This window comes from Cyprinodon variegatus, unplaced genomic scaffold (assembly GCF_000732505.1).
Source record: "Cyprinodon variegatus isolate N-32 unplaced genomic scaffold, C_variegatus-1.0 Scaffold161, whole genome shotgun sequence".
Classification (NCBI taxonomy): domain Eukaryota; kingdom Metazoa; phylum Chordata; class Actinopteri; order Cyprinodontiformes; family Cyprinodontidae; genus Cyprinodon; species Cyprinodon variegatus.
The window spans coordinates 964121-991370 of NW_015150614.1; the positions used below are offsets into that span (position 1 = coordinate 964121).

The following is a 27250-nucleotide window of genomic DNA, read 5'->3' on the forward strand; positions in this document are numbered from 1 at the left end:
TGGCCTCTTTTTTATTCATAGCTGGTAGACAGGAAATGGGATAGGTTGAGATGGGGGTGAAGGGAGCTCAACCAGCCAGGACTTAAAACCTGTCACCGTTGCAATGAAGACTACGGCCTTTGCACTTGGTCTGTTCACCTAAACTCTGCGTTATCACTGTGGTTGAAGTTCTGTTATCCAAAAAGGGTTTGATCGTTTGTATCCTTTAGCTAGAGCTATAGTTTGATGAGAGGTCAGCACTGCTAAAAGAAGAACTAAGGAAGATTTTGAAAAGACACTGGAACAAAAAAAAAAAAGTACATATGTGTTGGGATCACAAAAACACCACGTCATTTGATAAAAATCAGAATCATCCACCCACGGACAGCCTAATCTCAGGGACAGGGAACTGAAACACTGATGTGGCAGCTTTTCCAATGTGCTGAAATGTCATTGCAGTAACTGAAAATGATACTCAGTAATATCATATAGCCCTATATGCTCCTTATGAAATAATGGTGTCCTGGGGCATCTCCTCCTGGATCTTGACAAGGCTGTCGCTAAGCTCCTGAACAGTCTGAGTTGCAATGGTATCAATTGTTATCCTTGTTTCCTCCAAGAGGGTATTCTCTTGGAGGAAACAAGGACCCACCTCACCAGTGAAGGGTCTAAAAGTGGATCTACAGGTTTTACCCGGATACCCTGTCTGTGTTGTACAGGTGTGTGAATATGGACAATTCAGGAGTTCTCTGGTATCTCCAGTTGAGCTAAATGGTCGGAGGCCGTGAACGCATGGCCAAGTAGAGGACGGCAGGTTCTCAGGCTACCCTAATGAAGTTGGCTTCTAGAGATTTGGTCGGAGTCATTTGCACCACTGACCTGCTGGAGGTCACACTGTAGGACTCTGGTAGTACTTATCCTGTGCCTCCTTTGCACAAAGGAGAAGAAACCAGTCCTGCAGATGAGTAAAGGAACTTTAACGTCTCCACCATGTTAGAAAATGCAGCAAACCTTTTGGAAATGGTATCCTGGGCCATATTGGTGGTGTAGGAATGCTTGTGCAATATCTGTAGGGTCCACTACTGATCGCCTAATGCTACCTGTGATAACCCTGGTCAGATGTGAAACTGCTGAGAAGCAGTCTAAAAATAATTTAGGAAAAAATATCAGTGGCCCCCACTTGGAAAACTTGCTCTGCCATATAGTCACCCTAATCACAAGTTAGGATGACTCAGGGCACAGACAATACGGACACCAGCTTGCAATTTTGTAGACTGGTGTCAGCAGAACTACAAATCATAAGTTCAAGGAAAGTAAAATAAATGATGGTGGACCTTCAGAGGCACAAATGCACCAGAATGACACAGGTGAGCATCCAGGTAACTTATGCTGAGATATTGGACTCCTATCTGGGTGTTCACCTTTACATTAAACTGAACTGGGATAACAACACTAATACCCTTTATACAAAGGATCAGAACATTATCTTTTGTAGTTCAAGTTGCTGTCATTAATCCACCCAAGAAGTTTACAAAACCACAGTGCAATACACACTGAAACTGGGAAAAGTCCAGCACTTAAAGTTAAAGCTGTAAACTACTGCTGAATGTTCCTAATTATTGTAGCAACCATGACTGCAATGCTGCAGCTATAAGTACCCAAAGTCATTATTGGGACCATCCTGGGGTTGCGAGAATCATTGTGATGTGATCTCTAAGGTTTATTGAGTGTCAAATTCATTAAATAAGAAGACATACACTCACCGGCCACTTTATTAGGTACACCTGTCCAACTGCTTGTTAACACTTAATTTCTAAGCAGCCAATCACATGGCGGCAACTAAGTGCATTTAGGCATGTAGACATTGTCAAGACAATCTCCTGCAGTTCATACCGAGCATCAGTATGGGGAAGAAAGGTGATTTGAGTGACTTTGAACGTGGCATGATTGTTGGTGCCAGAAGGGCTGGTCTGAGTATTTCAGAAACTGCTGATCTACTGGGATTTTCACACTCAACCATCTCTAGTATTTACAGAGAATGGTCCGAAAAAGAAAAAACATCCAGTGAGCGGCAGTTCTGTGGGCGGAAATGCCTTGTTGATGCCAGAGGTCAGAGGAGAATGGCCAGACTGGTTCGAGCTGATAGAAGGGCAACAGTGACTCAAATAACCACCCGTTACAACCAAGGTGGGCAGAAGAGCATCTCTGAACGCACAGTACGTCAAACTTTGAGGCAGATGGGCTACAGCAGCAGAAGACCACACCGGGTGCCACTCCTTTCAGCTAAGAACAGGAAGCTGAGGCTACAATTTGCACAAGCTCATCGAAATTGGACAATAGAAGATTGGAAAAACGTTGCCTGGTCTGATGAGTCTCGATTTCTGCTGCGACATTCGGATGGTAGGGTCAGAATTTGGCGTCTACAACATGAAAGCATGGATCCATCCTGCCTTGTATCAACGGTTCAGGCTGGTAGTGGTGGTGTCATGGTGTGGGGAATATTTTCTTGGCACTCTTTGGGCCCCTTGGTACCAACTGAGCATCATTGCAACTCCACAGCCTACCTGAGTATTGTTGCTGACCATGTCCATCCCTTTATGACCACAATGTACCCAACTTCTGATGGCTACTTTCAGCAGGATAATGCGCCATGTCATAAAGCTGGAATCATCTCAGACTGGTTTCTTGAACATGACAATGAGTTCACTGTACTCAAATGGCCTCCACAGTCACCAGATCTCAATCCAATAGAGCATCTTTGGGATGTGGTGGAACGGGAGATTCGGATCTATGCCACGAAGAATTGAGGCAGTTCTGAAGGCAAAAGGGGGTCCAACCCGTTACTAGCATGGGGTACCTAATAAAGTGGCCGGTGAGTGTACATTTTATGTCCGATACATGATTTAAATATTATACCACCAAACTGTAAAATTAGATAATCAAATGTCCTCTTAAATATCTAAAAATATAGAGTGAAGTAATTAAACTTTTTTTTTGGTGTCTGCTGCATTGTTATTTTTCTGAAATTTTGGGAACCCCTGATTAGGGTGGTTGCATTAAATCTCTGATTGTTCAGAAATTATAAAGTTAAGAGGAAAACGGACTTTCCCTTTGTTAATAGTAATCTAGGAGGGCTTTAAAACCTATTTTCCCATTATACAAGCGCTATTGGGAACACTGAATTTGAAATGTATCACCATATATTGTGAAATACATAGATTCATGTAATAAATCTATATATTTCACAAAATTAAATGTAACTTTTCCATTAATTTCATTAGTTTAGACCAAAAATCAGCATCTTCTGTTACAGACAACATCTGTCTCCTTTCCCTTCTAGACGTCAGACAAAGCTCATGCCTTTGATCCAACGTACGTGTCACTTACCCACATGGTTACCAGCCTCCAGATGTGGCACTGATGTTAACATTTCAGACCATTTCCTTACAATCGAAAGGAAACAAGTGTGCAAAACAATAGCTTAGCCAAATAAGCATAATTAAAACATGCAAGAAAAAAAATGAATGCAAACAAAAAGAGGGAGAAATTAATCAGACCTAGGGTATGCTTGGACAGACTTCAAGAGAAATGGACAGGAAATGAACAAAAGGCAAGGAAGAGGAAAAGACGAAAGGAGGAGGACGACAAGGAGTCAATGTGAGTGAATGTCCCCTCTCTTGATTTGTAGGGTTTTTATCTGGCACTTGCATCAGAGCTGGGAAAGCGTGGGCCACGGTCACAGTGGCGTCGTGGGTGGACGTCGCTGACAGACGGGCCAAAATATAGCTTTCTTCTGCTGCTGATTAAAGAAGTGCAACAAAAGGGTGGACGACACCCACACCCACAGTGCCAGCTCACACCGTCGATACACTTCATGAAAGGTAACAGCATCAAAGACATGGCTTACAACAAAAAGGCCTTCTGATGAGATCGCAAAAGGACACAAAAAGGCTAAAAAGTCAAACATTTATTGCTTTATGCACAAAACAATGTAAAACATGACACTTCAAAAAGTTTAGAACACATGACAGAGAATTTTTATAAAATAAACAAACTTTCTTTTACTTGCAGTACCACTTTAAATATCGACTGACGCCACATTCATGGAGTAATAAACAAAACACACTGTAGGACAAAAATACCCATAAGTAGAAAACATTACACACTTCCTGTTTCAAAAGCAAGAATGAACATTCCCTGAACAACATCAGTGGGTAAACTTAGTGGTTTATGTGCATAAAACTGAGATTACAATCAACCAGTAGATGATAGTCTTCTGTACATACATATATATAAAAAGTTTGTTATAGTGTCTGAAATGCACTGCCACCTGCTGGTCAAACCAACAGCAAAAAAAACGACTGATTTAGAAATAAAAAGAAGTCACAAGATTATGGCCACATAGTGGATGACAACAGAATTCTTCAGATTATGGGACTTTACACCATTTAAGAAACCACTGAAAGCCCTGAGAGACACATACATTTTTTTCATCATTAAAAAAAGTGGATAAAAAAAAAAACAAGGTTAAAATGTAAAGCAGGTTTTCGTTACTGACTTTTGGCAAAGTTTCAAAGTCTGATTTGATGTATAAAATATTGCACAATCCCATGGAGATTCTTAATGATTCACAGTATGATTGGTCAAGGCAGCAGTTCCTCACATGAATGGTTTACATTAAAGGCATAAAGGTTAAGACTTTTTTTTCCCTCTCCCAAAAAGGTACAATCCTTGTCAGACTCAGTATTCTTACAGACTTTTTAAATTTCTCATGAAATGCTCCTATTTGCCTGGAAAAGTGGCAATAACTACAAATTCCCCATGTAACCACTAGGTCGACATGCAACAAACTGCATATTTTCCTCCAACAAAGAAACGTACACTTATTTACAGTAAAACCCTGTTAAAACTGGCCCCATAAACACATGGAAGCAGTAGACAGTCAATCTTAGAACAGTTGTGCAACTTGCAAGGAATTCACTTGAGTACTAAGCAACACTGATGGAGGAAGATGGATTAACAACACAGCATTAAGATGATAAGTTTCACAATAATACTGGTGAGTTTTATTGTTTAGAAGAGCAGGACTAAATATGGCTTCCATCATTTTGTTCGACCCTGTGCAGTTTTGTCCACGATGACCTTAACTTGCATTCATATGGCAGCAGTTATGGATACGTTCATGAAACGCACCAATATGCTGCATTTCTGCTCCATCCACAGCAGACAGTCTTGTGCTCTTCTATCATTGTAATGCCGAAAGGCCCCACTGTCTTCACCCTCTAAGGGGTAGAATAGCCAGTGCTAAGGTGTGAAAAAGGTCACTGGATTTTAGACAGCCCACTGACCAGGAGGAGCTTTAATGGAATGGTAGACCGTGACACAGTTAAAGGCAACCTGTCAAGTCCTGCAAAAGAAAAGAAAAAAAGGCAATGTATAGTTAAGAAACACATTTGTAAAACTGAGCAAGAATGAAATCTATTAATCTCAGAACAAAAGTAATTTGGGAGGCAATGGAAAACTGCAGCAGAACTGCTGTGCTGCAGAGATGCTATCTTCACTGTGAGGAAGGGGATGCAAGTGCGTGTGTGTATTTGACATGCCCATGTGTGTGAGCATGTTTGTGTTGGGTGGAGGTTTCTAGGGTGTGTGTACGTATAATACAAGGGTTCCAGGGCGTTGTGCCTGAAGGTCCCCAACGGACTACTCTCCTCTTGTCCCTTTACAATTTCCTGAAAGAATTGTGTTCTTTCTATCTGAGGAAGAGAGCACAGCCCGTCGGGAAATGGGGCCAAAAGGTGGGGAGCTTATGTTGCAGCCATAAGGGCAGTAAGTAGTCTACAGAATTTTTTGCAGAGCCTTCTTCAATACATTGACCAAAAAGTGTGGATGGTAACTGGAACCCTACAAAGAAGCCCATAACGACCTCAGAGAGGCTGCAGAGCTCTAGAGCTTAGGCGGGGGAAATCTTGCAGCAGAAAAAACTTCTAATCTTGCGCTCTAAAAATCTGGCCTATTCCATGTAGAGGAAAGAGGCAAATGCTAACAAAGCAAATTATTGTCAGATGAGATAAAATTATGCAAAACAGATTTTGTTTTGTCACCCACAACAGAGCCTCCCTAGTGTGAGAGATAGAGGTGTGAAAAAGTGGACAGAGAAGCTGATGGTTGAGGCTAAACTGCAACGTTCATTTTTTTAAACCATTACAAACTACATAATTACAATGTCAATAAACTAAACAGTTCAGGCCCTGAAAATATTCTTTCCGGGCGGTTTAATAAAAAAAAAAAAAAAAGCATACTTTAAATGAGGATTAAAAGCAGACTAACCAAAGGCACGGATGAGCTCTCTCTGTACCGCCCAGGTGACAGTCTTTGTAAGGGAGGCTGAGGTGAGACCTGCAAACAGCATGTTGTACAGGAACACAACATAGAAGTTCCCAAGCCAGTTATACCGCCCAAAGTCTCCCAGCAAATCAAAGCGTGTGATCCCTGCAAGAAAAGAGGCAAAACAAAACCAAAAAGATGTAAACCAAGCAGGTAGGACTCCTGCAAAACACTGCCATCATGTGGTCATTTTTAAAACTGAAGGTAAAATCTCTCCCATTATTCAGGCATTTCGCTACTAAAAGAACATTTGATAACCACAAAGCACCTAAAACAAGAAACATCTGGCTCAGCTGTAGATGTATATAAGATTTCTAATTTCCTCTGTAACATTACAGGCATCCAAAACAGAATAATAATGAGCAAGGACTACCCACCTGTGCCAACTTTGAGGCTCCCAGAAGCTCAACAAAAAAATAAATCAAGATTTTTTAAAAGCTTGCAGAGATTCCTCCCTAAGGACATTTACCACAGGAAGACATGAAGGAAGTCAAGATAGCGGTAACTCTAATACACACCTATAAAAAATTCTATGCATTTATGCTGCTACATTTCAATTCACTTCAGTTATTCTTAAAGAGGGAAGAGAGAACCATCCTGATTCAGATTTAAAATATATTCATATTTTTGAATAAAAAACAAATGTAGCAACGATCAAATGTAGCCTCTTTTTTCCCTTGTTTAGTGGAAGGAATACTGGATGCCTCAGCCCAAACATTAAAAAGAAACATTAAGCAAACGTTTAAACATTAAGCATCTCATTGATAGCAAACGCATATTCTTACCAAGTGTGCGTGAAAACACAGGCAGTGCAGAGCTCAGTATAAGCAGCGAAACACAGTTTGCAATGATCTAAAAGAAGAAGAAATTCAGAAGTAACATCCAGCAAACATTTCTTGTTTCTCACTGAAACCTCAATGAAGCAGTTTACCTGTGTGAGGTTAGTGTCTTTTACACGAGGCAAGAGTCCACAGAAGAGGGGAGAACTGTAAAAGCCCACTACTGAGGACACCATTAGGTAGCTGTGATTTTGTTTAAGGACAACAGTAAAAAGATGAGAAACACAGACATTAAACAGCATTGTAGGTGTGCATCTACAAGCGTCCATCGACCAAAACTCCATTTCAGTTGCAGAGTAACAATCAGAGCGACAATTCTCTACCATCAGTATATTTACCTATTGGCCTGTTTGTAATCTGCTGATTTGTAAACAATATCAAGCCAAAACTGTCAGGATCGAGGTCTTAAACCTTGAGGGGAAAGCAGAGCCCTGTAGGTCCCCTGTTGTGTTGAAAGACTGAACGGAAATATCTCAATGGTTTAAAGGATACAGGATGAGGACTACTTGAACTGCAGCACCCAGTGAGCCAAACATGGAGAAGGAGGCCATTCCCAGGTGAGGGTCCTACAACATGACAACCCTCACTGTAATCTACTATCATCAACATAAAGCAAGGAATGTTCACAGTAGAGATGTGTGAGGATTCCCACCTCCATTCCTCGGGGCATGGCCGTCTCATCCAGCAGCAGCTCCAACACGTTAAAGCAGACCATCAGCACACACATCACCTGGAGACATTCCAAAACAAGGTGTCACCAAAACAGAGAAGTTCCTATCCAAGTCTTTGTTTGTGGGGCTGTTTTCTGTTGTACCGTCAGAGCAAGAAGCATAAGCATTGCCAAAGGATAGCCCAAGTTGCGCTGCCATGGCGACGCCATTCTCCGCATCTCTTTGGGAGGGGAAAATGAATACATAAATAAAAACTATGCAGTTTTGATTCTATTGGAGATATCCTGAAAAAAATGAAGCTTCCTTTGTCTTACCCAGAGCAACACGCCTGCTTTGAACTGTTTGGTACTCTTTCTTCATGGCCTCCATGTTCAGCTTGACCCAACACGATGGACTGCCACCTCCAATCACACATGCAAGGAGAAAAGAGCATTAAAAAGGCAGCTCATTAATAAAAATGATCAAGGACAGGGATCTTAGTCAAGGCACTTACAGTTCAGCTTTCTGTGGAGTGAATCTTCTTCAAACACAGTGCAGCTCAAAGTATCTTCTACGTCCTCCAGCAGCTAAAACACAGCAGCAGCAATAGACAGTGGAAAGCATGATTAGAAAACAGGAAATTAGCAAATTTCAAACTTTTCCTGAACTAGATCCAGAAATATGTCCAGCTAGCAGTGCTTCCTGAATGGGTTTTGTGGCTGAGGTCATTGTCCCTTGTGAAGCTTTTCTGCCATGCTTTTTTTTCCCTTCCACACAACTTTCTATTAACATGTTTGTAAACATTAAAAGCCGGCTTCTTTAGTAATTACCTTTCCTGCTTACCCTGTTGGTCAGAGACTGTCAGACATCTATCAACTGTCTTTTACTAGAAATATTTCCATTTTGTTCTCGGTTACGCCCCCTCTTAAGAAATACAATTTATGCACTTGTGCATCAATTTCTAAATAAGACTTTAAAAAGAGCAGAGCATCAGAATACGACTTAAATGATGCATGCTGTAGTGCAGGGTTCTTCAATTCCAGTCCTAGAGGTCCAGAGTCCTGTACCTTTAACATGTGACCCCACCTCAACACACCCAAGTCAAACAATCAGGTCCTTAGCAGGAATCTGAAGAACTTGCATTCCTTTATACTCATGCATGCCTTTAAAAAGCTTGAACCCACTAATGTCATTTAGATTTTGATGGTTGTAGAGAATGAAGTTAGCCTTACCCGCGGTTTGACAAGCAGGCTGCCGGTAACACTGAACATTCGAGACAATCCAAACGGGGTACACACTAAAAAGAAAAAAGAAAAGAATGCAATTAGTGATACCACTCAGTCTCTACAAGTCCCATGTTTGTAATCAATGTTTACTAACGCAAAAGCAGCAGCACTCCAAACAGAGAAATCCCAGAGTACAGATATGGCAGGTAATATTCCCACAGGTCTGCCATTTAAAGAGAATAATAATCAGTAACATTGCGAATACAGCCCATTCAGACTATAGGAGCATGATGGGAGTGACTCACCGTAGAGGCTCTTTCGGGCAATGTTGTCATGTAGGAGGGCTGATGCCACCCACACAATACCAAGCACAAGGAGAGCAAGCAGGATAAGCAGGACAACAGCTTCATACACTCGTGCCATCACTCCCTGCAAAGAAAAACAATTTAGAAGTAATCAGTTGATTGAAAAATTTTTATCACGTGTTTCTAACACATTTAACATCTGCAAACATAGAGTTCCAGATTCAACTCTCTAGAATCGCCATACAGGATAGAAGGAGAGGCAGTGCGAGTTGGGGGGCCGGGGGTGACCATAGCCAGCCTTAGCCAATCACTGGCTGCCACTACCAGCTGATCCCATTTGGACATAATTCACCAGCAGTTTCCTTCAAACAGAAGGTGGCAGCAGTTTTAATCGCAAGTTGAAAGTTCAAACTAATTTTACACTATAATTGCTTGCACTTTAATACAGTAGTTAATCAATCCAATATACATGTCAACATTAAACAGGATAAATACAGAATTCATAATCTTCAGAACTATTTTTCTGTGTTATGGGAGAAAAGAGAAAGTTATGTGTATCTGCGGTCATCCAAGAGTCTTCAGTGTAAATTTAGATGAACAACTATATCCATGTAATATATGTATTAGCATATGTAAACATTAATATTATTCAGAAAAAGTATTGATTAAAGTACAGTGAATAATTTTTCCAGATATTTAAATAACAAATAACTCAAAACTGACAGAAACAGATACCATACATGTAATATATGTTTACTTATTAGTGAAGGCTTTGGAAAAATGTAATTCATCTTTATTTGTAAAATACTGATGTGCTCATTCATTTTACTGTTGGAAAAGTGTAGTTTGATAACAAGAGTCTGGCGTCTACAGAGGGAATCAAAAGGTAAACAAGCCCTTGTACCTTTTTGGATCCAGCAAATCCCTCTGATTCGGTGAAGAAATATGCAAAAGGCATGAGGAAGACAAGGGACAGGTTGGAGAACAAAAACACCAGGTTCCACAATCCTGAAAAGAGAGAATTAGACCATTTTAAACATGTTAGTGTTTATGTTCACATTAAATAGTGTTTAAACGTAGAAACAAAAAACATTTTATGGAATTCCACAAAGGCTACAGCCTATAAAACAAAATACTCTGTAAAGTCACTTTCACTCTGTTTAGGATAGAAAAGAATTTAAAGCTAGTGTGTAATTTTCAGCGACATCTACGCAAATATTAAGGTTAAAAGGCTGAGCTCATAGGTGATGATAAATAACATAGTTATGTATAATATATTAAATTTCTGACTTTATATGCCTGTAATTATTACACACTGTAGCTTTAATGAAAACAAATTTCTCAATAAAACAAATGGATTTTGATAAAGGAAGGGAAAAAAACACTGTAGTAGTACCCACCATCCACCACTGTGTGGCACTATACTGTCAAACTGTGCCTTGGAACAGAGACCACCACTTTCACTTATGTGCAAAGAACAGAGCTGTCCTGTCCTGCTAATTATCAGTTTGGATATAGGCCAGTTCAGTATTGATTTGCATGTCATCACCCATGCTGTAACACACTGTGATGCTTGACGTTTGTTTATAGAAACCTCTTAGCATTAATTGTATAGAGACAAATAACAGTGAGATGTACCGTGGATAAGGGATCCATTGAGCCACTGCATGTAGTAGCTGTGCGGGAAGGTGAGCAGAACCTCATTTGACAGGATGGAGATGGGGAGAAGCAGCACAGCGCACACTGCGACAGACAAGGTGAATGTGCACAACCAGAGCCTGGGAGGAGGAATAATAAGACAAGTCCTGTGCATTTGTGTTTAGACTCAGCCTGACAACTCAGTCTCTCTGTAAAGGCAAGCTGAACACTAATAAAAGCATCCAGCATGGAGGTGCAAAGTACAGAGAGAGGGTGAAGCAGCACAATAAGCATACAAACAACTACATAACAGGCCAATAAATCAAAAGGAAGACCTCTGGGCACTAATCATGTCCTATTGATTTGTATCTGTGCAATTATCCATAGTGACAATCAAAGCAGCAGTGGACCAGTTAACCATTAAGAATTTGCACTTACGAAATTTTATTGACAGTAGCATCTTCAATGTCATCTGAAAGGAGGAAGAAAAACAGGACATTTATTTTTTTTCCTTTTTAGAACAAGACATCTTTTTCTACAGCTCTTTTAAAGTATTGCAAGTATTTTATGGTTAAAACAAATGCCTGAAGCAGCACGTGAGTGTGCTGCATACAAAACTCTGAAGAAAGCAAAGCTCTCCCTGAGCTCATAGAGGGGCGTGAGCAGGGGTCAGGCAAGTTTGGAACATTTTGTTCATTCTGGACCAAGACTCCTGGTAGACCAAGGTATGTGAGAGGATGTAGCTACAGCAGAGGCCTTCTAGTTTCAAACTAAAGCAAAGTAAAATACAGTGAACAGCAAAAATAATAAAACCTATTCAGTTTTAAGCCTTCTACAAAATGTCGTTTTTAATTGTTTTATCGTAGCTCTATGGTCTTTCAATGAGAACAGCATGCAAGTACTTCTAGGTGAGACATTTAACTGAAAGCAAGGCAAGGTAATCCCTATTCTAAAGAGGACTCAATTTGGGTATTAGGAAACTATCAGTGCAGCTTTTAAACTGGAATGACAGCAGAAAGGTATGAGTGCTTCTTTTCACACAATGAGGCAGACACTTCGATTGTAGTGGAGTGGCAAGAAGTGCAGCAAAGAAGCCCATTTGAAAAACCATAAGGGACAGACAGATTGGACAGGAAGTATCACAGCGGGGGAAGTTATTTCCTGAAGAAGTCACCATCGGATTGTTTGGGACATCTGGAGAAAGGAATGTCCAGAGGAAAAAAAAGGAAGTGGAGATGAAAACACTGTCAACTCAACAGTGAAGCAACCAGGTTGTTGCCCCTCCATCAAAGAGACTCCCTGACAGTTTAACCTGAAAAGACCGCCGTGAATAAACAGCTAGATCATAACACCCACCAGGAGCAACAAATCAGTTCAAAGTTTCAGACTTTTGGCAGTAAAGCACCTGATCTTACTCCCATTAAGGCCCTAAATTCAGTTCCTGAATTAAAATTGCAAAGTGTAAATCTTTGACACTTTACAAACTTGATTCAAACCTAGTTCACTTCTATAGAGTCTACCAGTGCCAGACAGAATGTTGTATTTCAAAAACTGCTGATTTGCTGTTTTTTATATTTTTTTATTTACCAAAAATCGAAATTGAGATTCTTTTCAACCAGTTGTTGCAGTTTTATTTTTATCTTCCTTTGCACAAACCACAAAAATTTTACTGTTGTGTGAAAAAGTGCCAACTTCTACTTGCAAGCATGGATGTGCAGACTGGTTTCACCTCTTTCCTTCTGAATGGTGGGATCAGAATCAGAATCAGGTGTATTGCCAAGTAGGTTTGCACTTACAAGGAATTTATATTGGTATTGATGGTGCAGACAAATTAGAAATATGTACAAATTACAGGATTTATATAACATACAATATACTACATATCATATATAGTAAATTGCTATATACTATATACACAGTAGGCTGTGCATTAATATGATGCATAAGGTCTGGAGCACCTTAACCGAGATAACTATTGAGTTTAAATGGCAAGCACAACTGAACCAGACCGCGCCAGACACAACCTAACTGCACTAAACTGGTACTAGTTCATCAGTAGGGCTTGGCGTGGTTCAGTTCTGGCCCTGTTCTCAGATAACAAAGAGCGCACCAGCAGACCGCATAACCTCCTTACAGTCAGCCTCCGTAATCATGAAATTTCATACAGACATTAGCTTCCCCACTGTGCCACACGATTTCGAGTGAAGATTCTGCTTAGCAGTGAGATGAACCTCATAGTCTGTCATCATTTCCTGCATTCGTAAGCCCTTATTAGACTATTGTTTGGCGTATCCACTCCCCAAAAGTCGACTGTGTCAAGTAAATTCTCCAAAGGCTGCCTTCTTTGCCTGACTCTCTGCAATCAAAAAAATATCACAATTATAACCAAACTTCCTGAATGTTATGGGCGCCGCCATGTTGATTTGCTTGTTTACCTCTAGAGAGCAGTAGTATTGTAGATGGTCACTAGGAGGCGAGGAACCGTGCAAGCTTGGTGTGTAAACGGTTGTAAGGAACCAAGCTCGACACGGTTAACTGATCCTAGCTTGGTCTGAAATCGGCACGATTCAGTTTACAGAGGGTAGTGTAAATGGCCAATCACCTTCTCTGCAGACCAGATGACACGCTCCGTACCCACTTTTAGCTCATGACTGCTACCAAAAGGCCTGAAGGAAGAAACTGTCAGACTTTTGTTAAAAGTAATGTGATCAAAAATTGAGTGCTTTTAGGATTTGAATATTGTGCTTTGTTAAACTGTAATTTTATTGCAAATGAAATGAAATGCCATACAACCATCTCATGCATTAACTGATGTCCAGAACTAACACAATTTAAAAAACCCTGTTATTGTAAGAAGACAATGGACAGACAGGTAGAAGGGCCAGGGCTTGGACCCGTAATGATGTGTGGATGACTAAGGCCTCTATATGCTGGCTTTGTGCTTTACCCATATGCTACAGCCTCACTCCTCACGTCTACATTTTACTGCCAAGGTATAAGAAGGCATCTCTGGAGCGCCCATCACGGTGAACGGCAAAGCATATGAGCAAAAGCAGCAGAAAGCTATGGGTTCCGAATATCAGGCTTCGTCCCCAGATTTGAACACCAACAGAGTGGTGGCTGATGGCTTCATCCAGCAGGGTAACGTACCACGTTACAAAATCTCAACTCATTTCGAAAAGACTTCTTAAAAATGACTGAGCTCACTATTCTCTAGTGACCTCCAACGGGTCCAAGTCTTAGAGTTCACCTAGGGATGTGGTGGAGCAGAGACTTTGGAAAAAACAAAAACAGGCATCTGTGTAGCACAATTATAACCTTGGAGGAATGTTTCTAAAGTTTTGTTTTCTAGATGTTCCAGGGGCAAAACGAGTAGAGCCTGGTATTAGACCAGAATATCTAATTAGGAGGCCAATGACTGGAAAGGTTTAAAAACAAATCTGATCTGTCAAAAAGAGATATTAAATTTGACAACATTTGTTTTGATTAAAGACACTTTTGCTCTGCACCATCCTCAACAGAGGAACAGATCTCTTTGGGTTTTCCAGAGCTATATTATTATAATAAAAATCGTAATATATTATCTTGTATCAGTGTATCAAGATATATTGCATCAGGACATATCTCCATACACATCTTAACATCAAATTCTTGCCAATTCACATTCCAAATAAAGACTCTGACACCTGGGAAAAAGATGTTTAAGTAAGTGAAGAAGAAAATTATATTCGCCTTAAAATTTAGGCTACAACTTCAGAAATCAAGCGGTGTAAAAACAACCCAAAACAAAACAGCTTTTAACTGTACTATGCACCTGGAATGGATAAAGTACTATTCTTAGTTAGGTATGTGATAATATAACATCATTTTTGGCACTGCTGTGACAGCTGTTACATTGTAATGTAAAGCTTAAGGAGCAAGAACCAGTTTTAGACAATCATCTCCATGCACTGGGATTGCATAATTGTCATATAGCTGCAGGGTACAACTGTGCTTTTGTTATTGGTGCACAACTATGGCAGAAGGAAGTAAATACACTGCATCAGCATAAAAACATGTTGAAAAAAATTGACCATCTACTTTTTTTACTTGCAAAAGTTAAAAAGCAACATCTGCATGCAATAAGGCTCACATTTTATTGGATACAGCTCATTTTAATCAGCTGAGTCACACGGGAGGGCTGTCAGTGGGTCTGAGCAACACAATAGCCGTCCCTAAATGTCAATACATTAAAATACACCATTCCAGTCCTTATCAAAAAGTTTTTCACAAAAGCCCAAACAGTTTTTTTTAATCTTGTCGCATTTTTCATTACTTTGTCATTTGAAGAACTTGTCGCACAGTAAGCAAGATTTTCACTTTTTGTCGAGGATTTCTGAATCAAAGTAGAGTCTGATGTTTGAAAGGGATCAATCCCATCAAATGAATAGAACCATAAATACAAAGAAAATCAGAACAAGAGAGAAAATATACTCTCTTCTTAAACCGAACCGCAAATCTCTAAGTAGGAGTTATGTGAGCCTGAAACGTGCTGCCAGCAAACTCAGAGGAAAGCAATTCGAAAACTTCACTGTAATCAGTACGCTTGTCAACATTGTTGGTTTCCCTGAAGGCAGTTCTCAGTCAGTTGCTGACGGAGAGCTTTCTGACACTGCATTCTTATAAATAAGAGAATATTCAAATGAAAGAACTGAAGGAACTTACCTGTGATGAAGTCGGCAGTCTTTTTGAAGTGTGTGAGGATGAGGTAGCACACCATGTAAAGGCATGTAAACAGGAGGACGCATATCTGCAAAGGGGAAAGAAAAGGAATTCTGTGATTTCTGGATGCATTTAAGGAGTTTAGATATAGACCGTATTCTGTCAATGCTGCTGCTGTTGATCACATTTACCAGGTTTTAACTAATTTAGGTTGGCTCAGAAATTAGAGCAGTCCTAAAAAACAACACAAGGTAAACAAGCAATATACAGCAACAACAAAAGATTAACAAGGAACGGTTTTAAGACAGATGGTGTCAAAAGATTACCACCACAAAAACAAAGGGAGTGGGGTCCCAGTGTTCAAGAGGGACAGTTGTCCTTTATCTAGATGGATCATAGGAAATCAGGAATGGACAGTGAAATCAGTAAGGGTCACTGCACCCCACCCTATCCCCCAGACATCATCAGCTGATGTTACATTGTTCAAATTTAGGTTAAACCAGCATCCTGCTGTGTCATCTGGCAAAACTCTAAAGATGTCAGACACCAAGGTCTGCCCATCTACTGAAATTTGCATGTTGTTCCAATAATTAGAGCTTATAACAAAAAACAGACATCCAGTAGTTTTTTTTCGCCGAATTATTTATCCTTTAGAGTTACAAAAAATAAAATATTGAAGAGGCTTATGATCCACAACCATAAACTGATCAGTCTTCAAAAATTGAACTAAAGGAAATAACATGTTCTAGTGTAGTTGCAAGTTGCAAGTAAAATGATCTGCAAATTGGAATATTTTCTGAACAAAAGTCACTTATTTCAAGTGTCATATTCTTACTTTATGGGCCAAAAGACTCCTTTCATTGGCAAATATTTTAACAGCTCAAATGAAGTTGCTCTTCATACATGTAATTACTGTAAAAAATAAAATAAAAATAATATATATATATATATATATATATATATATAAAACTTTTGGCAGTGGACAGTGGACACAAGAATTTTCAATAACTCCATCGACAACCTTTATATTGTCTTTATGCATTTTGAAATATGTGCCATAAATATACTTATATTCAGATCTCTAAATCTTTTATTCCTAACCTTAGAACTATTAGTCTAATCTATGGCACCAAAATGCTGGACAAATTTAAAAAGTGAGGAAAAGTTGCAACATCATAACATTTTAGAGAAGGTGCCAATGGGAGTCCAACATGCAGAGCAGAGAATACATGTTGGTCCCTCTGGTAACAGCAGCAACAAACAGAAGCACACACCTCTTAAACAATACAAAGAACGCAAGAGCACCGTCATCATCTTACATTGCTGGCACATCTGAGGAAGAAGAATTTCCTCAAAACAAAACACTCCTGTCCACTTTAGACCCAACCAACTCCTCATACCAAGGAGAAAAAACCTATACACAAAATGGGCGGTGTGTGGTAAGCAGTTCAGTGCAGGGAGGAATGCCCAGTACTCTGCACTAGGGAAACTAAAGAGTCCCATCGTAAACACAGCAGAGCAAGCTCCTCAGACCATGACTTAGATAAAGGTCTGCACTTAAAACTCATGGACCAAAGGACCAAAATGTTTAAAATGAAAGCTTTTTCGGACATTTTGAATTGAAAACGTTTCCTGGATGGGAAGCGAAACATCTTCAAACTTGGAAACAAAGTCCAGTGGTTTGTTCTTTACTGTTTTGGAATGATTATGACCTGGATGACTGAGAATCTTCGCCCAGCAGACCAAAATATTTGGATTTTGGACAAAAAATATGGATGGTTTGGATAGGCCTAGGATTTAAACTTTCAAAAACATGCACTCCATACCTGAGCTCTTGGCTCATCCACAGAGCAAAATACTGTATCTGCTCAGAAAAGCTTGAGCCAAAAGATAAAAGTACATGAAGCCGAAGGAGCAGTAATGTAATAGACAATGTAATACTAATGCCGCGACAGTAGTAACACAGCAGGACGAAAGACGAGACAGCAGAGACTTGTGTGGACCGATGACGAGGTGTTTGACACAAACGCGGGAATTAAAAGTGTTGGTGTAAAAGCCACGAAAACAATGGCCATTTAAATTTGCCACCGTTGCTCGTGTTTGCACACGTTAGAGGAGAAGTGGCGCTTCTGTTGGCTTTCATGCTCACACCTTCCAGTTTGTTGCCACAAAGGTGTGCCTGGACAAAGCCACCACAGGGGGTGGCTTCAGACTCTCTCACACCGGGAGGATTTTTTGAATGTACCTGATTTAACCCCCGGCTTCGTCTGGATGTGGCCTTTGTGCCCATTCAATTTCAAACCAATTCATACCTCCCCTGCAAGTGGCTAAAACATCCTGTGTGTCTCGGACTAATAATAGAGGTAATGATCTATTGAGGGGGGTCTAGTCTGACTGATTTCCAGTTGCAGAAGGGCTCTTTCCAAGCTGAATCATTTCCCACACTACTTATAAACTACTGAAGCTCTTCGGACACAGAGCGTTGTCTTCATCAACAAGAGAATTCCAGTTGTGTGCTTTTTACACCTTTTCTGGATTTTGAGGACAGATATATTCTCTCCTGCGTTTAACTCCAGGTTGTGCATCAACTAATAGAGGACCAGCTGTGACATGCAAAATACAGAGGCGATCAAAGGAGATTGAGGTAATAGAGGGGAGCTCTCTGCTCCACATGGGTAGAATGCAGACTGCATTGACAAGCTCTGGATCAATCCTGAAATAAAAGCTATGAAAGGTAGAGAAGTAAGACCAGGGATTAGAGGAAAAAAAAAGATACAACAGGAAGATGGGGGACTAGCTGAAGCAGGAAATCCTTTGGAAGAGCCTGGAAACATGTTAGGTCATAAATCCAACAGCTTTGTGTTGATATAGCCTCTGTTGTCTAACAGGTTTGATCAGACTGTCAGCCCTCCTCTGTCACCCCAGCTGCAACCACACATCAATTCAACCACAGCGTTATTTTCTTTCACTAGACTGACACCTCATAGCCATCACCCGTACCAAACGAACATCAGGGCAATCTAATAAGCATCTGGGTCACTTGGAGAATATACTGGACATGAGTTACAACACAGGAGGCTCTTAAAAGTTCAAATAGAAAACCCATACTTATAGATTCTCATTTGATAATATGTACAAAATGAAATAAATCACAAGTGGAAAAAAAAAAAAAAATCAGTATTTTGTTGTTTATAGCACAAAATGATTCACCAAGATAGCAGATGATGCTAAATTCCTCATTTGGTCACGAGACCCACTGAAACGCTGTAGGATACTGGACGTCAGTTTAGTCAGGAAGTAGTCATTTTATATATCGAGTCATCGAGAATTTTTATGCTTTAACAAGGACGAATACAAAGCAATGTGAATCTTAGCGGTTTTATTAATGCTTGCTGGTTTAATCACCGTTGCTAAATGTTATTTGATCTTACGCAGATCCGGTGGAAGTTCATTATCTTTCAGAACATTTTCCAGATGATGTGATTTAATTAGTTTAAACCAGAGCCTAACCTTTTGTTTGAGGAGAGGATCATAGGATTGGGATTGGTTCTATGGTGGCTGGGTTTAGTTTGGTTGGCAGGGTGCTGCCTCTACTGGGCGTGAAGGCTGGCGGTCAGTGTTGGAGCCCTGTGTGTGGTGCTGGTAATTCTGGATAGCAGGCTGTGCTGTGCTGCTGTGCCTGGATGGGGAAGGTGGTCCCTCGGTAATCCGATCGCAGCGAGCAGCCAAGCACCGGGTCTGCTGTACAGGTGGGAAACATTGCCCTTTTGATGTGGTCATTACCCGGTTCAGCTCATGGCTCCGGGTCGGTGGGGTTCGAGCTGTGGGTCTCTACCTGCGGTAACTGACTGTTATCCATTGCGGTTCTTGTTGTTCTGGAGCCCTGACCATGATAATATGGAAATTCGTCTGGAGCTGCGGCTATACTAAACTGTACAACTAGCTAGGGTTTGTTGTTTAATGAAATTAAAATATTTCATTAAAAAATAAATCATGCTTTGAATCAGCTTTATTGCCATCAGGCACTTTATTAAAGCTATACAACAAAGAAACAAGCCATTGCAACCTCGGTATATTGAATCCAACTGATGCAGTGAGAGCAGGATCGTTGATAAAAGAATCTGCCGTGAAGTGATCTGGACAAAGTTTGCTGTATTGGCTTGGACCACAAAGATTGTCTAATCTATTTACTTTCTGGATCGAAATTTGACGCAAAACGGGGCCCTTCGGAAAATTAAACATTCCTTTTCCCGATCCAAAACCATTGCTACAGTTGGCAGCAGTAAAACAGACCATTGTAATTACGTTTAAACTATTCTTTCAGATTGCTTAACAATGCGTGAAGTAGTGGTTCTATACACCCGCCAGAGGACTTTTGACTACACCGATGTCACAGCTGGGTTTTGTCACGTTACGGCTCTAACAGGACTTGCAGATCGCTAGAGGCACCCAGCATACTGTAAAATATGATTTAGACCAGCCACATAGAAAAAATAAAGGATAATCTACCATCACACAATAAAACTGAACTAAAGGAAAGGTCAGAGCAGACTGAGATCGTTGAGGTTTCAGAAGGTGCTCCTGAAAACCTTGTTCTTTTGTTTTTTTTTACTCTGTGGTGGCCACAGCCATCTGATATAAAGCAGTTTTTGGAGCAGCGACTTAAGTAAGCTTGTGTGTGTTCAAGGTTTGCATTAGGTTTAAAATTTATTGCAACAAAAAGTTATTTGAGACACTTAAACCAGCCTGCAACCCCCCACCCCCACAGGTAACAACTATAATGCCAATGCAGAGCAACAACAAGTAGAATAGAAAACCTTGTGAAAATCTATTCAGCAATTTATCACACAGGGACACATGATCCCCTTCTTTTGGTTTTCCTGCTTTGGCCAACAAATATCTGCCAAGTTTAAATAGGCTTCATCTTTACTGCTCTTGAAAACAGAAAGGCTTTCAGTAAGATGGCTTCAAAGAAAAATGAAGTAATCAAATTTTAGTTAAGGAATCAAAAGGTTCTTCTTTTATAAAACATTTGGAATTTCTCTCAATAGACAGGCAACAGCTGTGGTGGAAAAAAAACTAAACGGCACTAACCAAAATACTGCATGCATGCCAACAACAAAGCACCTACACAACAGCTAATCTGCTCAAACAGTTTAATAATGCAGCTGTAATTGTGTAATTTCACAAAAGGAAAAGCAGGGAACAAAGGATGGGTATTGGGTAAGAAATAAGACCAGAGGTAGAATAACAGCCTTTCTGGTCTGTGTTGGTCAGAGCTCAGCATTTTCTGCTGTGTAAAGTGGCACAAGCTGTGAAGAGTTATGAGGTTTTCCGAATAAGATGAGGAGGGTACATGTGTTTTATACGCAAAGTCACCAAGTAGAGGACTCTACAGATCAACTTGTGTGTGTTCTGATGCATATGAGGAGGAAGAAAACACATTTCTTACATAACCTAACCGAATATAGCTTTTTGGTTATTGGATCACACAGGTAGAAACCTCCCTCTAAAGTACAATACTTCGTCTTTTATTTCCATTTGAAGGAAAAGAGGTGTACAGCAAGAAAACAAAACATTGAACCTCACATTTAAGATAAATCCTCAAAGACTTAAAAAAAAAAAAAAAAACTGTGTAAACATAGATATTCAACTATAGCCAGGAGATAAAAAGAAATTCTCTTTTAACATTAGCAAGAAACACGTTATTGTAGAAGTTGATGGACTTTTTACATCTCTAGTAGAAGAAAAAATAAATAAATCAGGATAATCAGACTGACTGACCACCCTAAACAGTGATCTGTCCGTAAAAAAACAAAACACAACAAAGGAATACTTTTCAAAGCTCGATCATGTCACCCTAGCAAAAAAACACTTTTCTCTGGGGAAGAAGTAAAAGAGGCAAGAAGGATTACAGTTGGATTTTTAGTACAAGTGATCTCTTTTAACAAACTTAGTAAGCTAAGAGCAAAAGATGTAGGGAGCCACTTCAGAGGAAACAGGATTTCCAACGTGGGATGATGGTTCCTACAACAGCACTACTTTGCTAGGTAGTGTTTATTTTACCTCCTGAACTGTTGCAGTCTGTAGATGAAAGAAAAGCTGAACATATTATAGCTAAGTTGGTTAGTTTTATTCTTTAGATCTCTAAATCCCATGTCCATTTATTAAAAGGGTTAGGATCTAAAATGTCTTTAGGAAATGTCAAACTTAAGGTAAGGATTTTTATACACAGGTGCATAGTGAGTAATATTAATTGGTCTAAATACAATAACAGATGCTAAAGATACCTTATTATGTTTTGGTTTGCTGTTCTATGGTGCTATGGCGTCCTGTGCAACCTGACTTACTCACTGTTCTAGGGTGTTCCAACAGGATCCTACTTTGACCCTACCTGATTCCTCTAGTGCAAGCTATGCATCCCTGTATAGTTTCTACTTTTTTTTTTCCTTTCACCATGTCAGTTATGCATAAATTTGCCAGATGTTGTCAGCCTGGATTTACAATGACACAGTGTAGACAGATATTTGGCAGCAACAACATTTTCCCATGGATCTTTTTATTAACATTTTATCCTGAACATTAGTATGCAGCATAAATCATAGTCAGGTTATTGAAAGGTAACAGGACAAAACAATCAAAGCCGTGTTAAAAATATTTGTAATTTAGAACAAACAATCAGCTACTAATTAGTTAATTTTCCAAAATTAAAATGTAGAAAAAAGATAAAAAATAATAACGAGCTGTAAGTGAGATTGTTGTTTAGTTAATCTGTTGCAGTTTAAAGGATATTTGGTGTTCTTTTAAAACACCAAATATCCTTGTTCTTGTATAGAACATCTCACAAACAAAACCCATTAAGTGCTTTACACAGAGGATCTCACGACTTGAAGTTGTATTGTAAAATCCCCAAAAAGCAATGGAAAGTTAACAAGGTGCTGCATAACTTACTGTTCTAAATATAAGTAATTTGGCATTTATAATGTGTCCTCAAAAATATTTCCTTCTCACATGCACAAATCCACCCACATAACTTTACAATTACTGACTTAAGAGTTAGTCTTTGCAACAAAGGCCGGCTTGTGCCTCTCCTCCTAACCTTATGTTTGCAGAATGCATAATCTCCACAGAAAGCATCTTGTTGTAAATTGTCAGACGTGAAACCAGTTTCCAGGCCCTCCTCAGTTCATCTAAAAATAAAAAGCCCTATCATTACAGGAGGTTTTCTCGCTCTAAAGATTGACCACATTGTGAAACTACAACAGTGACATTCGACTTTCGCACTGTTTACCGTTTCCCACTTTACTTGTAAAGCACAAATGGTGGCCGTGAACGAGACAAGTGTGACACATCTATATTATGGTGAGTGGGTGTTTTTAAATCAGCTTGTCACTCATTGATATGGCTTTAGGTGGCCATTTAGGTGCTGGAGCAGCTGACCATCATGAGAGGGAGCAAAGTCAGGAGGTGGTGAGCTAGACACTCAAGGCTCGCCTGCAGCTAATAGCATTAGGACCTGAGGCGAAAGGGTTACTGACAAGCAAGGACATAAGAATAGACTAATGTGAAGCCGAGGCAGCAAAACAAAGAGCTGATTAAATTCTACTAACAAATGTCCCAAACTCCTTTCTAATGTAAACATGTGGAGCAAACCCCACCCATAAAGAAAAAAAAAAAAAAAAAGTTTTACTGTTCTGATTTCACAATCTGAGTTGGAAAAAGATAAAAAAGTAAAGGCCTACTTGTCTGAACTCATCTTGCTTGCGGTTTATTATGATCAGATTTTCACTTGTTGAAACAAGAAAACTAGATAGCCCCCAATAAGGGTTTTGTTGACCAGTAACAATTAAATATTTTTTGGGGGGGCTGTGTGATATTTGCTGGAATAATTTCCTTTCCAAGGCCAACAAATTAGTTACCATTTTGTTTTGTTTTTTACTAATAAAAAGGCTTTTACAGTGCATCCCATTATATGTTTTAATTAATGCATTTAGAGGCTAAAAAGGGAAGCCTTGAGTTTGGATTTATTCCAACAGTGTTTGAAATGTCATTTTTACAAATGGAATTAATGCATTAAAGTAAATAAAGTTAGACATATGACTAAATGTGATGAAAAATAAAATATTCTAGCAATGGAATGGATGAAAATTGGAAGAAAAGAATCAACTAAATTACATAAAATCTTCAAACACTTATTTCGATATAGTGAAATTTAACTATGATTCGACATATTGTTCAAATTTAATGCAATACCAGGCAAAAAAAAAAAAAAGATGGAAAAAAATATATAAACAGATACATTTGTTGGCGATTATAAGGGCTACAAATGGGTCTGAAAACACACCCAAGCTATAGATTAGTGAATGCAATACAGGCAAGTGCTGCCAAGTTTAATAACAGTCTTCCATAATTAGGGTTTTTCTACAGGAAGAAAATTCAGAATTGACCGTTTCCATGTTGATACAACATTTAAAACTAAAGTTTCAGAGGATTTTTTTTTTATTATTTTAAACTAATGTCAGCTAATTGCTCAGACGGATACAGCACAACAAAACTTACAAGACTGCAGCTCATTTTGCTAATCCAACATTTTGTTCAGTTTAAGAAAGTAAACAAATCAAGTTACGATTACCTGTCAATTAATGGTTTATTAGATAAAAATTTATTCCATCTGAACAATTGTTAACAATTCAGGAATTTCTTTTAGTGTTGTAATGCAACCATCGTCAACTAGAGGGCACCACTATTAATTCTTAACCTAACCTCACTGATATGTGTTAAGAAGAGCAGAAATGTGAATTTATCGAGAGTCTGGTCCTTGATAAATTACACTGTTAAATGGAGACAAATATGCCTAATGCACTTTATAAAGACTTGAAGTAATTGCCTAAATAACACCCATTTATTCGCGCTGCATGGCGGAGCAGCATCAACTTCTCTGTTGGCTTTAAAATTATGAGAAATTGAGGGCATTATGAATAACATATGAAACATGTAAGAAATGCAAGCACAAAGGATGGTAAATGGGGAAAGCATTTGTGTGTAAATGCCTTTTATTTTATAAATATCTCAAAGTATAATAACATGCAACAAAGCATGCTAGCACAATACATTTTATAATATATACTCTATTTATCTCTGCATATTGCTAAGAAATATTTTACCCTCGGTTTTCAAAAGAGCAAACTCAGGTTTTTAGGGAACTGCTAATGAATTAATACTTAGTCAATCCGTAAGATAAATCCACTTTTGATAAATTCCGTAAATCGATAATTTGCATCCCTAGTTCATTTATAGTTTGGATCAACTTGTACTAAGCTTTCTCTGGTATGACAACCATAGGACGTCGATTTATATTCATCATGGGGAAATTTCATTCATTTTGTATCAAGACATCTAAGCATATTGCTGCAAGATTTATTCAAACCCGTTACTTTGTTAACTTTTGTGATAGTACTCCTAAAATGCTTAAGAGAAAATAAAATATCAAGTCCACATTATTTATTTTCAGGTTTGAATGGAGATAACTGTTTAACAATAACTTCTAAAATACATCTAATAAGAATAAGAAATGATCCTATAGAATAGGAAAGAGAGAAATCAGCAAATGAAACTCTCTGATCATTAAAACGTTGGTTATCTCCTAGGAGGAATAATATTAAACACAATGAAACTAGTGAGTTTTTTTTTTTATTATCCTTTAACTCTTCACTAATATGTTATTCTTATACATTTTTTCTACATTTGTGTGACATTTTTTTCTGTTATATTTTTGCTGCTTTAAACACCAGAATTTCCCCATTGTGGGACAATAAAGGAATTTTCTATTCTCTTCTTTTTTCTGCTACAAATGAAGAAAACCTGCTGATTATAAGCATCCAGCTATAAACATAATTAATCTGTTAATATATGCTAAACAATTTATGTTTTTTGTTTAAATAAATATAGAATTGGTTAGAACTTGAACTATCCCTCATTGCCTGCTGTAAATCTATAAAAAGGGTTTCAAGGGTTTTTACAGAAATGAGAAAAGAAGAAAATTTGTTTTGTTTATACACAAAACCTCATCATCCTTATGGATAAACTGGTGATTCCAAACCCTCTTAGCTTTCAGGGCTGCCTGGGAGCTGACTGTTTTATTTAGGGTTAAAGTTCTCAGCCTTGCTGTGACTGAACAGATCGGGCTGCAAAGTCTGAAGTTCAAACTGAGCTGAAGTTCCTAAAACAACCCAACAGGACACAATGGGAAAAAATAAAGCATAGTTCAATTAAAATCATACACACAACTAAATAAGTTTTACATTACTGTTGTGCCTGCTTCTGCGCTTTAATAAATCTGAGAGCAAATTAAAGTACACAAAAACCCAATAAACTTAAATAAATACAATTTAGAAAGAAGCTAGCAGCAAACTTTAAATGATGTATTGTGTGTGTGTGTGTGTGTGTGTGTGTTTAGCCCCCCCACCCTCCTTTAAACTCATCAACGAACGGTCGCTTCTCTTTAGCTCAGCTTTTGACTTACTATCGTCTCGCGGACGCGGTTGTGGAAAAGTTGCTCTCTAACCGACACTTCATCCGTTTCCATCCTTTAAAAACATGCCAGTAATCCCGGGCCCTGGAGGCGCTGAGAGGGTTTTATTATGAGCTTTCTACTCGGAGCATCTTCACATGTCTGCTGCAGACGGCGAGCCGAAAGGAGTTTAAAAAGGGCTGCAGCCACTGAGATCAAAACCAGGCGGGGCGGGGCTAGTAGGGGGCGGAGACTAATATGAGAACAGAGCCAATCGATTGGTCCACATGGCTGTCAATCAAACATACCTTAAATTGTTCTTCCTCGGTTGTTTTATTACTCGGGGGGATTTAACCTGTGACCCCCGTACAAAATGACTTTATTGTAATTTTGTTATGATAAAATTGCACCCAAAATGCACATGTAAGTACAAAGACATACATTAAAAGCACTTATTGAAAAATGAAGAATGAGCTTCTTTAGATGAGAAAGGACTTAAAAATATGGAAAGAAGAAAAGAAATATACATAAAGTGTGACATGTAGTATTAATGTAAGGTTCAGTGGGTTGTTTGATTTAAAAAGTGGATGTTAGCCTCTTCCTGCAGGCTGGGATATTATTGTATTCACAGCTTTGAGGGAGAAAAAAAAAGGTTATAAATCTTTTTGTGTTTTATGTTATGTCCCTGAATCTATTTCCTGATGGAAGTGGGAAAACACAGCAGTATCCGGGTGGGTGGTGTCTGTGTGCATCTTTTCTGGACTCCTGCAGCATAAAACAAGTTCAAATCCAGTAAACGGTCTGCTACAATCCTCAGTCCTGTCTGCACCACCCATGATAGGTCCTTCCTCTCTCCTGCCATGCATCTCCCAAACCATACTATGGTCTTATAGAAGTTGCTCACCTGCAGAATTTCTGGACAGAGAAATGGCTCCTCTCTGTCCAGATGCACGGAGAGTGAGGATGCAATGAAAACCGAAAAAAAACTTGGAAATATACATTGAAAAACAGAGAT

At 39.1% G+C, this 27250-nt stretch overlaps 1 protein-coding gene across 1 annotated transcript; it reads right to left on the minus strand.

Annotated features, from left to right (window-relative positions):
• Nucleotides 1-3945: 3945 nt before the first annotated feature.
• lmbr1l (limb development membrane protein 1-like) lies at nucleotides 3946-26450 on the minus strand. The gene is made up of 17 exons (XM_015377951.1): nucleotides 26248-26450; nucleotides 15729-15813; nucleotides 11463-11496; nucleotides 11025-11164; nucleotides 10291-10394; nucleotides 9387-9510; nucleotides 9236-9304; nucleotides 9088-9152; nucleotides 8370-8442; nucleotides 8191-8277; nucleotides 8020-8096; nucleotides 7858-7935; nucleotides 7698-7771; nucleotides 7298-7388; nucleotides 7152-7218; nucleotides 6310-6471; nucleotides 3946-5386 (listed from the first exon to the last, which is right to left on the minus strand). The coding sequence occupies exons 1-17, from the start codon at nucleotides 26308-26310 to the stop codon at nucleotides 5301-5303; spliced, it is 1479 nt and encodes a 492-aa protein (XP_015233437.1). The 5' UTR covers nucleotides 26311-26450; the 3' UTR covers nucleotides 3946-5300.
• Between the last annotated feature and the right edge of the window lie 800 nt (nucleotides 26451-27250).